The following is a 14,734-nucleotide window of genomic DNA, read 5'->3' on the forward strand; positions in this document are numbered from 1 at the left end:
GCTCGTGTGCGGCTCGATAAGCAAACGAGCGGAACACGAACACACTTTCTGAGCTCAGAATATAAACGAGCCGAACACGACCGGGGCCCGTCACCCTACTCATATGACACATGTAGAATAAAATCTCTCTTATGATGCATATAGAATAAAAATTTCAATTAAAATAGTGCTGAATAAATATTCTAATTCAATTAAAAAAAACCTAATATTAAAGTTTATAAAAATTGCCACTATATAATCTTTTTGAAAAATTAAACATTTAAATTTAGACCAAAATTTCTTCAATTTATTAATAGTTGAAGTCCTCGTTAGAATTTTCGAATGCCTTCAATTTTGTATGCATCGAGGCCACAACAGACCGCCCCATGGTCGCTCCCGTCTGAATAATTGCGCTGAACTTTCGTTCTCCCTTCGTTCTTTGGATATTGGATCAGATAATACAAGCTCAATCAATCGAAGGAAACCCCAATCCTCCCATGGCGGAGGTTCGCGAGCGTCTCCTTCCCCCACGGCGGATTTCATCCGCTACATCTATCACTCACAACGACGCCCACTCCACCGCCGCCGTCCGTCGGCCTTTGTTCCAGGGCATGGATGTTCCGTGGTTAAAGAAGCGAGGGCAGGGCCTACGTTCGTGGATCCGGGTTGATGCGGCTACCGGTGGATCGCAGGTGATCGAGGTGGATAAGTTTTCGATGATGCGGCGGTGTGATCTGCCGGCGCGGGACCTTCGTTTGCTCGACCCACTCTTCTTGTATCCCTCGACGATCCTGGGGCGGGAAAAGGCCATCGTCGTAAATCTGGAGCAGATTCGCTGTATCATCACCGCAGATGAAGTCCTCCTTCTAAATTCCCTCGACAGTTACGTTCTGCAGTATGTCAACGAGTTGCAGCGTCGCCTCGCCGCGCATTCCGGTGATGGCTTTCATGGATGGTCTACTTCGCCGGACTACCTCCCTTTCGAGTTCCGTGCGCTAGAAGTCGCGCTTGAGGCCGCCTGCACGTTCCTTGATACCCAGGTGCGTTATGGGTGAGCGGATAGGTTTAGTTTTACCTGATACTCACGTACTTACTGGCTTTTTAGTTGGATGATTTTAAAATTGATAGATTTTAGAAAATTACATTGACTGAAGTTCATGAATTTTATGAATGTACACAAATCAAATGCAGTAAAATAATTTTGCAGCATTCAGATACATATTACACATGTCTTATGTATTTATATATCTAACACCTAAACTTTCATGTTTATATGCATATCATTTAAATGTTTAATCTCATATAAAAAATATCACTTTTATTAACTTAAAAAGTGAAATGTACCATTTAATGTATCCGTTTATTGAACCAAATTGTTGTAAATGTAAGTATTAAACTGTTAGAGATGTAAATACTTAAGAATTCTGTGGTAGGTATGACAATTTCTCAATATTTTTTCAATATTTGTTAGGATACCCCCTCTCTCTCTCTCTCTCTCTCTCTCTCTCTCTCTCTCTCTCTTTCTCTCTCTCTCATCTCTTATTTGTAAATTCGCTGAAGGAGGTGACGTCTCAAATGGCGAGGCCGGTAACTGAGGGCAACAAGGGGGTGGGGGCAATGTGGCGAAGGGACATTAGCTCTCTCTTATCTCTTATTTGTAAATTCGGTGAAGGAGGTGACGTCTTAAGTGGAGAGTATGATAATTGAGGGCAACGATGGGGTGGGGGCAAGGTAGCGAAGGGACATTAGCGAGGTGAGGTTACGCGACAAAGGTGAGAGCAAAGGTAGCACAAATGAGTGGGGCGATGCGATGTGAGATTTGAAAATTGCATGATCTAAATGATTTTTCAAACTCGTCAAATATATATTTTGTATATTTTGTAGATGCTAGGGCGCCCCCGGGAGGCAAACACACTATGATCTGAATACAATGAGAAATGTGTAAGGGCTGCTACACTATATAGTGTTAAATAATCAAGGGTTATCATATTATGGACAGATGCATACATAAGTTAGTCCATGAAACTAATATTAGGATATGATCTTGGAACATAGATATTCTCACAGTAAATTAATAAAATTAATAGATATTATGGTTTATAGGAAGATAAATATCTTATGTTTTCAAGAAATTAAATGTGTTGGAGTTAAAACTAAGGAGATTGATAACTTAAGGTTTCAAACTTTAGTATTCAGGTAAGAGTCGCACTAGAAATTGTGTATGTGCAATTATAGAAAATGGTTTGAAAAATAGTTACAAAATTTAATTGAATTCAAGATTGAATTATAGCTCTAAAGATTGTTATTGATACTGATATTTTTAATGTTATGTGTTTATTCTTCTTAAGTGGGTTTAGATATAGGTTCAAAAGAAAAATTTTAGAATGAACCAGAAAAATTAATACAAATAATGCCTCTTAAAGAAAAAAATTTATTGGGGGAGATTTAAATGGACATATTAGTAGAGTGGTATAAGATTTTAGAAATATTCATATTTGCTACGGTTTTAGAGTTATTAATGAAGATGTTAGAATCATATTAGATTTTATTATAGCTTATGATTTTTTTATTGATAATATTTTACTCAATAAAAAAAATAAGTATATTATTACTTTAAGAATGAATCTAATAAAACAAAAAATGATTATTTTCTTATGAAAAATAGTGATCTTCGACAATGCAAAAATTGTAAAGTTGTTTCAAGTAAAAATTTAAGTACTCAATAACAATTATTATTTCTGAATCTTAAGATGAGTAGTTGAAAGATAAAAATTATAGTGAAATTTCATTATAAAATTAAATGGAGACATCTAAAAGACACATAAAATTATTTTTATGAGTAAACTTCAAGATTTCGAGATTTGAGATGTTCATGTAGAAGCTAATTCTATGTGAGATAAAATAACAAATACTATTAAATATGTGACAAAAGATGTTATTTGAAAATCAAAAGGAAAAAAAATTGTAAATAAAAATAGTTAGTTGTGAAGTAATAATGTGCAAGAAAATATAAGATATAAGAAAATTTATTATTAAAATTTGTTTAAATGTAAGAGCTTAGAGAACTGAAAAAAATGACCTATAGGGAGTCTAAGAGAACAATTGAGATGCTAAGAATGTTATTTTTATTAATTTTTATGATAAATTGAGTATTAAAGATGATAAATATATTTGTATAAATTAGCTAAACAAAGAAAAAAATTAAATATTTTATTCAAGGAAAGTGTATTAAAGATGAAAATATAGAAGTATTTTTCTTAAAGATATTCAACATAGATAGGTGAGATATTTTGATAATTTTTTTCAATGAAGTTTTTGAAAATAAGATTGATTTTAGTAATCTTAATATCATTAATAATAATAAATTTTTTTTCAACCGCCGTATTGGTAAAAAAAAAATATAATGAGACTTTAAAGAAAACTAAGGGTGAAAAAGCAATAGGACTGTTGATATCCCAATAGAAAGTATGGAAATATTTAGGAGATTTAGGGGTTTCTTGATTTATTAAATTTTTTTATATTATTTTAAAACTAAGTTAAGTGTTGCCAAATGTTGGCCTTTAAATGAGAAGCATAGAACTAAGTTAAGTGTTGCCGAGATGAGAATGATTAGGTGGATGAGTGGCTTTACACTTAAATACAAAATGCGAAATGAATATATCCATGATAGGGTTGGTATAGCTCCAGTGACAAACAAAATTAGAGAGAGTTGTCTTAGATGGTTTGGTCACATTAAACGTTGACCATCTGATGATCTGATTAGAAGAGAAGATGTTTCAGAGTCGACTTATGTTAAGAAAGACAGAGGTAGACCTAGGGTGACTTGGGCATAATGTATAAAAAATTATCTTAATTTATTAGAATTAAATGAAAATATGACACTAAATAGGACGCAATGGAGAAAAAGGATTCATGTAGCTGACCCCACTTAGTGAGATAAATGTTTTGTTGTTGTGTTTTGTTGTTGTAAATGTTTTGTTGTTGTTGTTGTATTTTAAAAATTAAAAAGATGTCTAACGGGTAGAGTAAGAGCATTTTGGTTCCCACTTTAAAGAATAAAGGAGATGCACGAGAGTGTATAAATTATAAATAAATTAAGTTAATGTGTCATTAAAATTATGGGAGGTAGTACTTGAAGATTGGTTAAGACGTGATACAAAGATCTTTCATAATTAGTTTGGATTTATATCGAGCTAGTCTACTATGAAAGTTATACATTTATTGAGAAGGTTGATGGATAAGTACAAAGAGGAAAGGAGGATATACGTATGATTTTATTGATTTAGAAAAAGCTTACGACAAGGTTCCAAGAGAAGTTCTTTGAAGAGTTCTAGAAAAGAAAAGTGTTGATATGCTTATATTCAAGTCATTAAAAATATGTATACTAGAGTATATGTATACTTGAATTGTTACTTGTATTCGAACAAAATGAGGATTGACCAATTATTTTCCTATTTCAATGAGATTACATCAGGGATCAACTTTAAGCCCATATCCTTTTGTTTTACTTTTGGATGCTCTTACTGGACATTTGCAGGAGCATGTACCTTGGTGTATGCTTTTGCTGATGATATCCTTCTTGTAAATAAGATTAAAGAAAAAGTTCAGAAAAAAACTTGAATTATGAAGATCAACATTAGAGTCTCAAGGCCTTCGTTTGGGTAGATCTAAAATTGAATACATGGAATGTAATTTTAGTAGTAGTAATTTCAATAGCAGAGTTGTAACAATTGGTGATCAAATCATTAAAATGTGTGAACGTTTTAGATATCTCGGGTCTATTGTTCAATGTGATGGTGAAATAGATGGAGAAGTTATTAGTAGAATTCAAGTTGGATGGTTGAAGTGGAGGAATGCATTGAGCCTATTGTGTGAGAAAAGTACTGCTTAGGCCTAAAGGAAAACTTTATAAGATAGTGGCGAGCCTTCAACAAGCCTTATTTAAGAGAAGCATAAAAGAAACACATAAATGTTGGTGTAGAAATGCAATGCTTTATGGCCCAGAATTTTGGTCTTTAAAAGAGAAGCATAAAACTAAGTAAATGTTACTGAGATGAGAATGCTTAGGTGGATGAGTGGTTTGACAGTCAGAGAAAAATGTGAAACGAATATATCCGTGAAATGGTTGGTGTGCTTCCAGTGGCAGATAAGATCATCTTAGATGGCTTGATCACATTAAACATCGACCATTTGATCATCCAGTTATGAGAGTAAATGCTTTAGATTCGACTTATATTAAGAAAGGTGTCAGAGAAAAATGTGAAACGAATATATCCGTGAAATGGTTGGTGTGCTTCCAGTGGCAGATAAGATCATCTTAGATGGCTTGATCACATTAAACATCGACCATTTGATCATCCAGTTATGAGAGTAAATGCTTTAGATTCGACTTATATTAAGAAAGGTTGAGGTAGACCGAAAAAGACTTAGGCATTTTGTATAAAAAATAATCTAATATATTAAAATTAAATGAAAATATGACACTTGATAGGTCACAATGGAGAAAAATGATTCATGTAGCTGACTCCACTTAGTGGGATAAAGGCTTGTTGTTATTATATTTTTATTTCAATCCATAAAAATTTTTAAAATGCTAGGAAAGGAGATGCATTCAGTGTTTTGTGCTTCCAACAAAACAACCTCTTAATTTTTCAATTATTTCAAAAATTTATTTGATGTATCACAATAATACACTTGCTATCAGTACTCTTATGGTTGATGAAAATTATGAATAATAACAACGCACAATTTCAACTTTGGGAAGAGACTAGTTTAATTTCCTTATAAACTATATGTACATTACATAAAGCACTTTTTGCATTGTGGCAACAACCTATTATTGGTGGATTGTTAGTGAGGTGCCTTGTTAAAATCTCAGGGCTTCTATTTTGATTTTAAAACCTCCCTATTTCTTTTTTCTTTTTTCCAATTTTTTTTTTGGCTGAGTATCGCATGAAGTGTACATATTTTGCATAAATCATTTTGCTGCAGTTCTATCCATTTTATTATTATTATTTTTTTCTTTCTAATCTTTTGATAGCCTTATCCATCTTAGGGCTGCATTTTTTTGTCATTCATTTTACCTGATCAAATTGCTTAGGTATATTTATCACTACTTTATCTTCAATTGATGTTATTTCTATTTTCTATTTGATATGATTATCTCAATCTATTTTTCATAATTTAACTATATATCCATTGTAACATTATTATTTTTGGCATGTATAACTTAATAATAAATGATTTTTTAATACTCATCCCTTCACCAGTTCAAATAACACATATGATCTAACTGTCATTTTGCAAATTTTTTCTTTAACTCTTCGTAATGTTATTTTACTATATGAAGCTCTATAAGAATTTTTCTATTTTAACCCGTCCCAGTTTTAACTCCAGAAGCTATATCTTCATGTATGTTTTTATTATGTTGTTTCGCTAATGGCTCCAAGACATCTGAACTATTATACTGATTTAGAAGACCAAAGTTAAGCCCAAACTTAAACCTAAGGTGGCCCTAAAATTAAGCCTAAACTCAGGTTCTACTCCTAAGGCTATATTGAAGCTACATTAAAGGGTGCTAAAAATGAGATAAGGAAGCAAGATTCAAGAAATTTGAAAAATTCAAAATCAAATTTCGAAAAGTGGCTGTCTATAAGAGGAGAGAGAAATTTAGATTGTGTGATAAGGAAGACTGCTTATTCTTATAGAAATTTTGTATGAGTTAGAGGGGCCTTTGATTTTGGATATCTTTTCAAAAAATAAAGGAAATCATCAAGCATTCTCATTGATTTTATTGTTATCAGATTAATTTTTTCTTCTATAAATGCCTAGCTTATTTCAGTTTTTTGTTTTTCAATTAAATTTTAGTGTAAGATTGAAATTATGAATGGACTCTCTATCCTCTCTTCCTCTTCATACCATAGCTAGCGAAGGTTCCATCACTTGGAAAAAAACCACCTTTTCTCTTTCCTAACCAATAAATATTTTCTTGCTTTACAATGCATTTCTTTCTAGTTTCTCTCTACCTAAGAGATAGCATGAATGACAACTGTCAGTACCATTAAAGAAACATGGAAGCTCAATCATGACAAGGAGTACAAGAAAGCAAACCATCAAGGAGGAAGGTTAAATGAGAATCAAAAGAGAAGAAGAATGAAGGTCTTCACGGTTTAGTAGTTAATTAGCTTTTTGGGAATGACCATTTTCCATTTAACTTGGCTGCTACTTACAATTAAGGGTCTGTTTAGCGCAGCTGTGGATTATTTATTAAGTCTCTCCTTTACACTCCTATTGAATTTTTTGTATCAATTCCCTCATGCAATTAAAGGTTTTTCTTGCAAATCTCCGTTTATTTTCCACAACAATACCCTCACTTATGAGATCCTTTTTGGCATTTACATATAATAAGGTAAATTTTGTTTGGGTTCCTATTGTAGATTCCCACCTTCAATTTTACAATGCAAAATTTACTACATATTTCTGCATTTCAACTATTGCTAACCTTAACACTATGCTTATGAAATCCATCGGCGTTTCAAGGATCAAGGTTAAGCATATAGTCTTTATCCTTAAAGTATGCATCCCTTCAGCATCTTGGGCTGAAGAGAAAGGTTAAGGATGGTTTATAAAGCACATTAAATAAATTAGAGTGTTTTATGATGCCTTCATTGAGTAAATGAGTCTGCAGATGACATAAACACATTCAATATAACAGAATGTTGTCACTATTGGACATAGACATTATCCTTATGAGAAAATAATGATGTTCCTGGATAAGGTAGAAGGCGGTGGCCTCTTGCCTTGGAACTGCCATTTGATGATGAGAAAGTAATATCCACTGTCTTAAACGACGACTTCCTCTTGAAGTGGATGTGAATATGAAAATTCCCACATATGATAACATAATCAATGTAAAGAATGCTGTGAACTAGGCTAAAAAGTTGAAACATTCTTATCCATATGTTGTTATCTTTCTTCCTTTTTTTTGTATCAAATTGGCCAACTAAAAAACGTGTGTGCGCGTGCTTGTATATATATATATATATATAAAGTATTGCGAAAGAAAAAAAAAATTGTACTTAACCTAGATGTCCTTACACATTCATGTGGTGGGATATTAAAACTAAGAAGCCTGAGTGCATATAGGAATGGTCGAAGGCTATCATACAAGCCCCCAACCACCCTCATGTGCCTAACCACTCGATCTCACGCTGCAAGACAGTGCACTCAGGCGGGCTTGAACCCGTGAACCCACGGGTCTTAGAACTAATTTCACAAATGCCAACCAAAGAATCACGACGAGCAGCACACACACACAGATATATATATATTTGGCGGGGTTCACTGTAAGTCCTCTCAGGTCAAGGGTTCAATCCCCAGTGGCGCTGGATTCTCGAATATTTAGGCACATGGTGCAGACTCTCATCATGGGGCCTAGCACATGGGAAATCGATATTTGGGTCGCTGCCAAATACCAATTTCCTTTTGAATATATATATATAATGTGCGATATATTAATAGTATAATAAAATAAAATTTTAATTCATGTGCATGTCTATTATAATAGTTAAGATTTTGATGATAAAAATAATTGTATTAAATACAAATTCAACAAAGTAATTTTATTAGGAATTAAATTGAATTTTTAAACTTATTACTAACTATTACAACCTATACTCAAGTTCTTTTATGATTTGTTAACTATCATCTTTATTGTACCAGATGATTTTAAATTATCCAAGCTAATAAATGATGTCCAAAACGTAGTTTGTCTATAAGACAATTGCATGCAAAGGCCTTTTATTGTATATTTTTGAGATGATTGATGATTATATTTATTGCTTAGGGGAGAGTAAGCGAGATAACACACCAACAAGTTTATGGTGGTTTTATCCAAATTAGCTCATATACATTCCCAAGTTTTTCCTTAGGATTCCACTAACTTATTTTCAATCTAGGAAACGAAACACTTACAATTAGTTTTTTTTTTGCGGCTTAGGACAAAACTCTCTCTCTCTCTCTCTCTCTTCACCAAGATAGAGCCACTAGCACTATTGGTTCTTATCACCTCCTATGGACTCCCCAATTTCGCGCACAACCTGCACAAAATGTATCATTGCTAACCCACATGTCCATTTGACCAAGTTTTGTATATGAGAATTAGCATCTAATATAAATACAAAATAAATTTTGTAATTGCTAAATTAAATTTGTAGTTAATATTATTAAATAATGATGCTTTTTGAATGATATAATCTTTTGAAAATTATTAGTTTTCATGAAAGTATTTTTATTAATGCATTGCAATGACTTCTCAACCCCATAAAACCAACATTTTTAAAATTATTGATGATCAATAAACTTATGTATAAACTTGAGCAATATTGAAGCACTTTTGAAATAGTAGCTCTTGAGTGAATAATGGCAAAGTTCATGATTTTGGGGCTATTGTAAATTTGGTTTAAATAACTTTAGAGAACTACATATTGGCCAACGTTTATAATATGTTTGGATAAAGTGCAAATAAACTTTATATTCATTTGGGATGACTTCAATTGCATATAAAATTAGTTGTGAAATTGATGCGGAAAAACGAAAAAAAGTTTATAAGAGTTGTTCTTAGCATTATAGATTTTTCCCCACAAAAAAAATTAAATAGCAATTTTATAATAGCTACCATACTTTAATAGATCTAGTTATGAACAACTTAGCCAAACGAAAGTTTGGCAATGGTCTGCAATGTAAAGTTATGAAAAAGCTGTTAAAATTTTCTCTAAATGCACTCTTTGCCATAGTTAAGAAAATGGTTGACTTTGGTAAGAAAAAGAAGGGTAGTAATCATTTCAAGCTTAAATAGAAAAGACACATCTCTTGCTTTTTATTTTGAAAATAATACCAAAATATGCTATGTCATCTCCAGTCAATTGATCATTCAAGTGCCAAGTATGTGACTAGACCAAATTACTAATGTGGTGAATTTTTGGAATGTCTTTATGAATCCTTCTTACATATTTTATGAAAATTTATGATTACTTGTTTATGGAGATTGATAGAATACTAAGGCCCTGTTTGGCGCAGCTTATACAGGTGCGGTGGTGTTTTCAGAACGCCGCCCTCGCATTTGTTTCGCGTGTTCGTTTGGCGGCGTTCTGAACGTAGCGTCGCGCAGATCGTTTTTCCTTCATTAATCAGATTGCGGGGATGAGGCTGCGTTCGGCGTTGGCTGTTGGCGTTAGGGCTCGAATTCTTTTTTTTGCCCTTGGTAATCTCTCTCGCGCTCTCCCCTCGCCTCCTCCCTCTCCGATCCAAAGCATCACTCTCTGTTGGCGTTAGGGCTCGATTTCGTTCTTTTTCCCTTCGAGATACTCTCCGTTAAGATCTACGATTGTTTGTGGTTGCTTTTTTTCGGTTCTTCTCCTTCCGTGCTCTGGATCTGTGAGTTTTTTGGATCTGTGAATTTTTTTCGGTTCTTCCCCATATCTCTGCTTCTATTGCTTTGGATCTGTGAGTTTTTTCGGTTCTTCTGCTGGAGATCTTCATTCTGTTCAAATCGTTTTATGTATTTGGAAAAGGCTTTGGCATTGATGTGGGCTGTGTTTTTCGAAAATGGGCATGTGGAAGGAGAAGAACCGTGATTTGTGTTGCTCAAAAATGGGCACTAAAAACAGTTTTGAATTTCCTTCAAAAATCTTCTTACGGATTTGGGAACAAATGTGCAAATCGTTTTCAATTGTGTTGGTATCCCTTCTCCAAATAACTGTTTTTTTGTTCTTCTGCTGGAGATCTTCATTCTGTTCATATCGTTTTATGTATTTGGAAGGAGAAGAACCGTGATTTGGGGTTTCTCATTTGTGCCTCTATGCAATTTGAAAACAGGCATGCGGAACTCTCATCTTGTCCCAATTTTATTGGTTCAGTAGATGACCACCGATTTGTGCTTTCTCGTTTGTGATGCATTACTGTGACATTGTTTGTAATGCATTACTGTTCCATAGCCTTGCAATTAATGTTTTTTATAGTTTGTAGTTTATTTATGGTGGATTGAATTTGCAGAGAAAAATCGTTGCAATTGTTTACGGTGGGCTGCATTTGTAGTTTATGGTTGCCAGAAAATTGGATTTGTAGTTTATTTATTGCATAAAAAAATGGATTTGTAGTTTATGTTGGGTAGAAAAATGGATTTGCAAAAAAACATGAATGGCTCACATCTTTATGGTGGGCTGAATTTGTATTTTACTTATTGCTCTGTTACATATTCTATGGCTCAACATTTGATGAATGACTCACTTTATACTTTTGGCATATGCGGATTTTACATGTAACAATTTGTAGGATTTTGGTTATGTCCTGCCAATGTGATGCATTTAGCAAATGGGTATATGGCGTTGAGCCAAAGAAATGAAAATTGTGGTGTAATTTGAGACAGACCAGCTCATTGACAATTTTTTTTTGGGATTACGGATAATCCTAGCTTTGATGGAATTGAATTGAAGGACATGTATTAGAATTTGCGTATTACACATGTATTTTATATTTGTAGTCCTCTCCAGTGAGAAATATAGCTTTGTACGCTTAAAAATTTGACAATAAAACATGTTCGATGTCTTACTGTGGATGTAGGTCTTTAACCGAACCACATAAAAAACATGTGTGGCTTTTTTATTCTTAGCAATTTTTAGCATTTATTTGCACAATTGTTGGGTAATTGAGATAATTTGATTATTATGTGCTACTTGCAATTCTTCGCATAGTTCTACAATGGGTAAGACATCTGAAGGGGGTCCCTCTGCAATGTGGGATAAAGAAGTCACCAATATATTTTGTGATCTATGTATAAAAGAAATTGAGCTGGGGAACATGCATACAACGTATTTTAATAAGGAGGGCTGGAATAATATTGGTACGAGGTTCAAAGAATTCTTCGTATAGTTCCACAATGGGTAAGACATCTGAAGGGGGTCCCTCTGCAATGTGGGATAAAGAAGTCACCAATATATTTTGTGATCTATGTATAAAAGAAATTGAGCTGGGGAACAGACCTACAACATATTTTAATAAGGAGGGTTGGAATAATATTGGTACGAGGTTCAAAGAACTAACTGACAGAGGTTAAATTATGACAACCTTAATTTCAAAAATAAATGGGACCAATTAAAGAAGGAATGAAAAATATGGAAGGAGTTGAAACGTGGATCTACAGGTTTGGGTTGGGATCCGATTAAAAGGACAATTGATGCTCCCGCTGAATGGTGGGCTGAAAAATTGGAGGTAATTTTATATCTACTCCGTGATTTGTTTTCTTTCCAAATTGGTTTTTCTAATTTTACTTGTTTAACTATTCACTTTAAAATGTTATGTTACAGGCGGTACCTGCAGCGAAAAAGTATAGACAGTGTGAGATTGAGCCGGAATTTGAAGAAAAATTTGGAATTTGAAGAAAAACTGGACATAATGTTTAAATGTGTTGTCGCAACTGAAAAATTTACTTTCAACCCAAGTGAAAGTACTTTTTTAGGGATGTCAGATGAATTAACTTAGGGATGTCAGATGAATTCACTTCTGAATCATTGACACCTGATGAAGAAGTGCCTAGTATTAATCAGAGAGATATGGGGGACTCTAGCACAATAAAGAGCCCAGGGTTGCTAAGAAAAATAAAGAGAAAGAACATGTTTTGAATACCTCCTTCGATCGTTTGATTGAAACATTTGCAGCTCCACCTATCTCTGATGTAAGCATATTAGACTGTCTGAGGCTTTTGCGTACTATTTCTGAAGTTGTTGCAGATAGGCGATTTCACGCACAGTGTAAAAAAACTTGAGGATTCAACTAGAATGAAAATATTCATAGCGCTTGAGCCAAAAATGCGTCTTGAATATTTGCGGGTTTTGGTCGATGAATGATATTTTTTATGGATTCATTATGTATCAGCACTAATTGAACTTCTACTTATGTCGTTTTATCTTTAATATATTTTTGTCCTTCTATATGTGTCATTCTACATGTGTAATCTTTCTATATGTAGCAAATGAGAACTTCTATTATTAGCACAATTGTTAAGATTTTAAATTGTTGGATAGTTGAATATTAATGTTTATATTTTAAATCATTTAGGATGGATCCGCAACGTGAACGTCGTAGGAGAATGACATTTGCTACAACCGTTGCGATATTGTTGTTGGATTATTACCAGCATAGCACTACTCGCATTCCCCGCATGACATCCACCTTTGTTGGAGATAGATGAGTTGGTGAAATGCTTTCTGGACATCCAATAAGGTTCAGAAATATATTCAGAATGACGACACCTATTTTTATGGATCTTCTCCACGAGTTATGTCTAAATCACGGCCTCCAGGGTTCCTCTAGAACTCTGTGTAGGGAGGTGTTGACTATAACACTGTACATTCTGGCATAGAATAAGTCAATTCGAGGAGCTATGAAAAGATTTCAACATTCATCTGAAACAATTAGTCGTTACTTTTCAAAAGGGATACAGACACTTGTTAGCTTAGCAGCTCAAATAATTAAACCAAAGGATCTATCATTTGTTTCCACTCCAGAACAAATTGCCAACGATTCTCGATACATGTCATATTTCAAGGTAACTATCAGTGTTTTTATTTTGTTACATGCTATACTTTAACAATATTATTACTCTCTAATGGACAACTAAACAGAGCTCTATTGGTGCAATTGACGGTACCCACATTGATGCCCGAATACCCAACCACGAGAAGGTAGCATACATCGGTCGTAGTGGTTCAACAACGCAAAATGTCATGGTTGTATGCGACTTCAACATGTGTTTTACTTTTGTGGTTGCGGGCTGGGAAGGGAGTGCACATGACAGTCAGATTTTCTCCTTTGCCACTAGGAATAGATCGCAGTGTTTCCCTCACTCCCCATCAGATTAGTTTTGTTTAACAATTTGTATACGTGGGATTGTGCAATTTTTTATTAACATTGTTTTTTGTACCAGAAAAATACTATCTAGTTGATGCAGAATATCCTATGCAAAGGAGATACCTGAAGCTCTACCCTGACACGAGATATCATTTTCCTAATTTCGAGCGAGCTAGTGACACAGTTCGTGGGAGAAAGGAAATGTTTAATAAACGCCACTCATTTTTACGCGGGGTAATTGAAAGAACATTTGAAGTTTGGAAGAAGAAGTGAAGAATAAGTTGGTCATCTTACTTGATATGCCGTCGTATTCTTTCCAAAAGCAGTTGTACATTGTGGTTGCAACAATGACACTACATAACTTCATCCGAAGACATTCCTCGCAATCAGATACAGACTTCAGTATGACTGACAATGATGAACTGAATGTTTTCGAGCAACCAACAAGACTTGTGGGGGGGCATTCATTACCGGCATTCATTACTTGAGGAGAATATAGAATCTAATGATTTTGAAGATCAAGATGCTGAAAGTTTGGCTGATATGATTGCTTTAAGGGAGTCTATCACAGATGCTATTTATGACTGTTGATCTCCCAAGTTTTCCTTTAATAAGATTATAGGTTTATATTCATATGCATTTAATTTTGATTTTTTTTTAAAATACCTTAAGCTGACATTTCATTTTTTTGTTATTTTCACAGTTATATCAACATGACTTCCAGGATATCAGGTACAGACAGAGGGATTTTGCGTTATTGTGGACTACCGTCTCTGTTGCTAACGTCACGTAAGGAGCATAGCTTTGGGAGGCAGTTCTATGGTTGTGTCAGGGGTGTTTCAGCTCGTTG

The 14,734-nt window shown here is 34.0% G+C and overlaps 1 protein-coding gene across 1 annotated transcript in view; it reads left to right on the forward strand.

Annotated features, from left to right (window-relative positions):
- The first annotated feature begins 333 nt into the window (after positions 1-333).
- LOC110039338 (magnesium transporter MRS2-1-like) overlaps positions 334-14,734 on the forward strand; it is a 39,405-nt gene continuing 25,004 nt past the window's right edge. The window contains exon 1 of the mRNA XM_020744370.1: positions 334-1,019. Within this exon, the coding sequence (XP_020600029.1) occupies positions 477-1,019 (543 nt within the window). The 5' untranslated portion in view covers positions 334-476. The remainder of the gene's footprint in view (positions 1,020-14,734) is intronic.

The sequence above is a fragment of the Phalaenopsis equestris genome, unplaced genomic scaffold (genome assembly GCF_001263595.1).
Source record: "Phalaenopsis equestris unplaced genomic scaffold, ASM126359v1 Scaffold000002, whole genome shotgun sequence".
NCBI classification, from domain to species: Eukaryota; Viridiplantae; Streptophyta; class Magnoliopsida; order Asparagales; family Orchidaceae; genus Phalaenopsis; species Phalaenopsis equestris.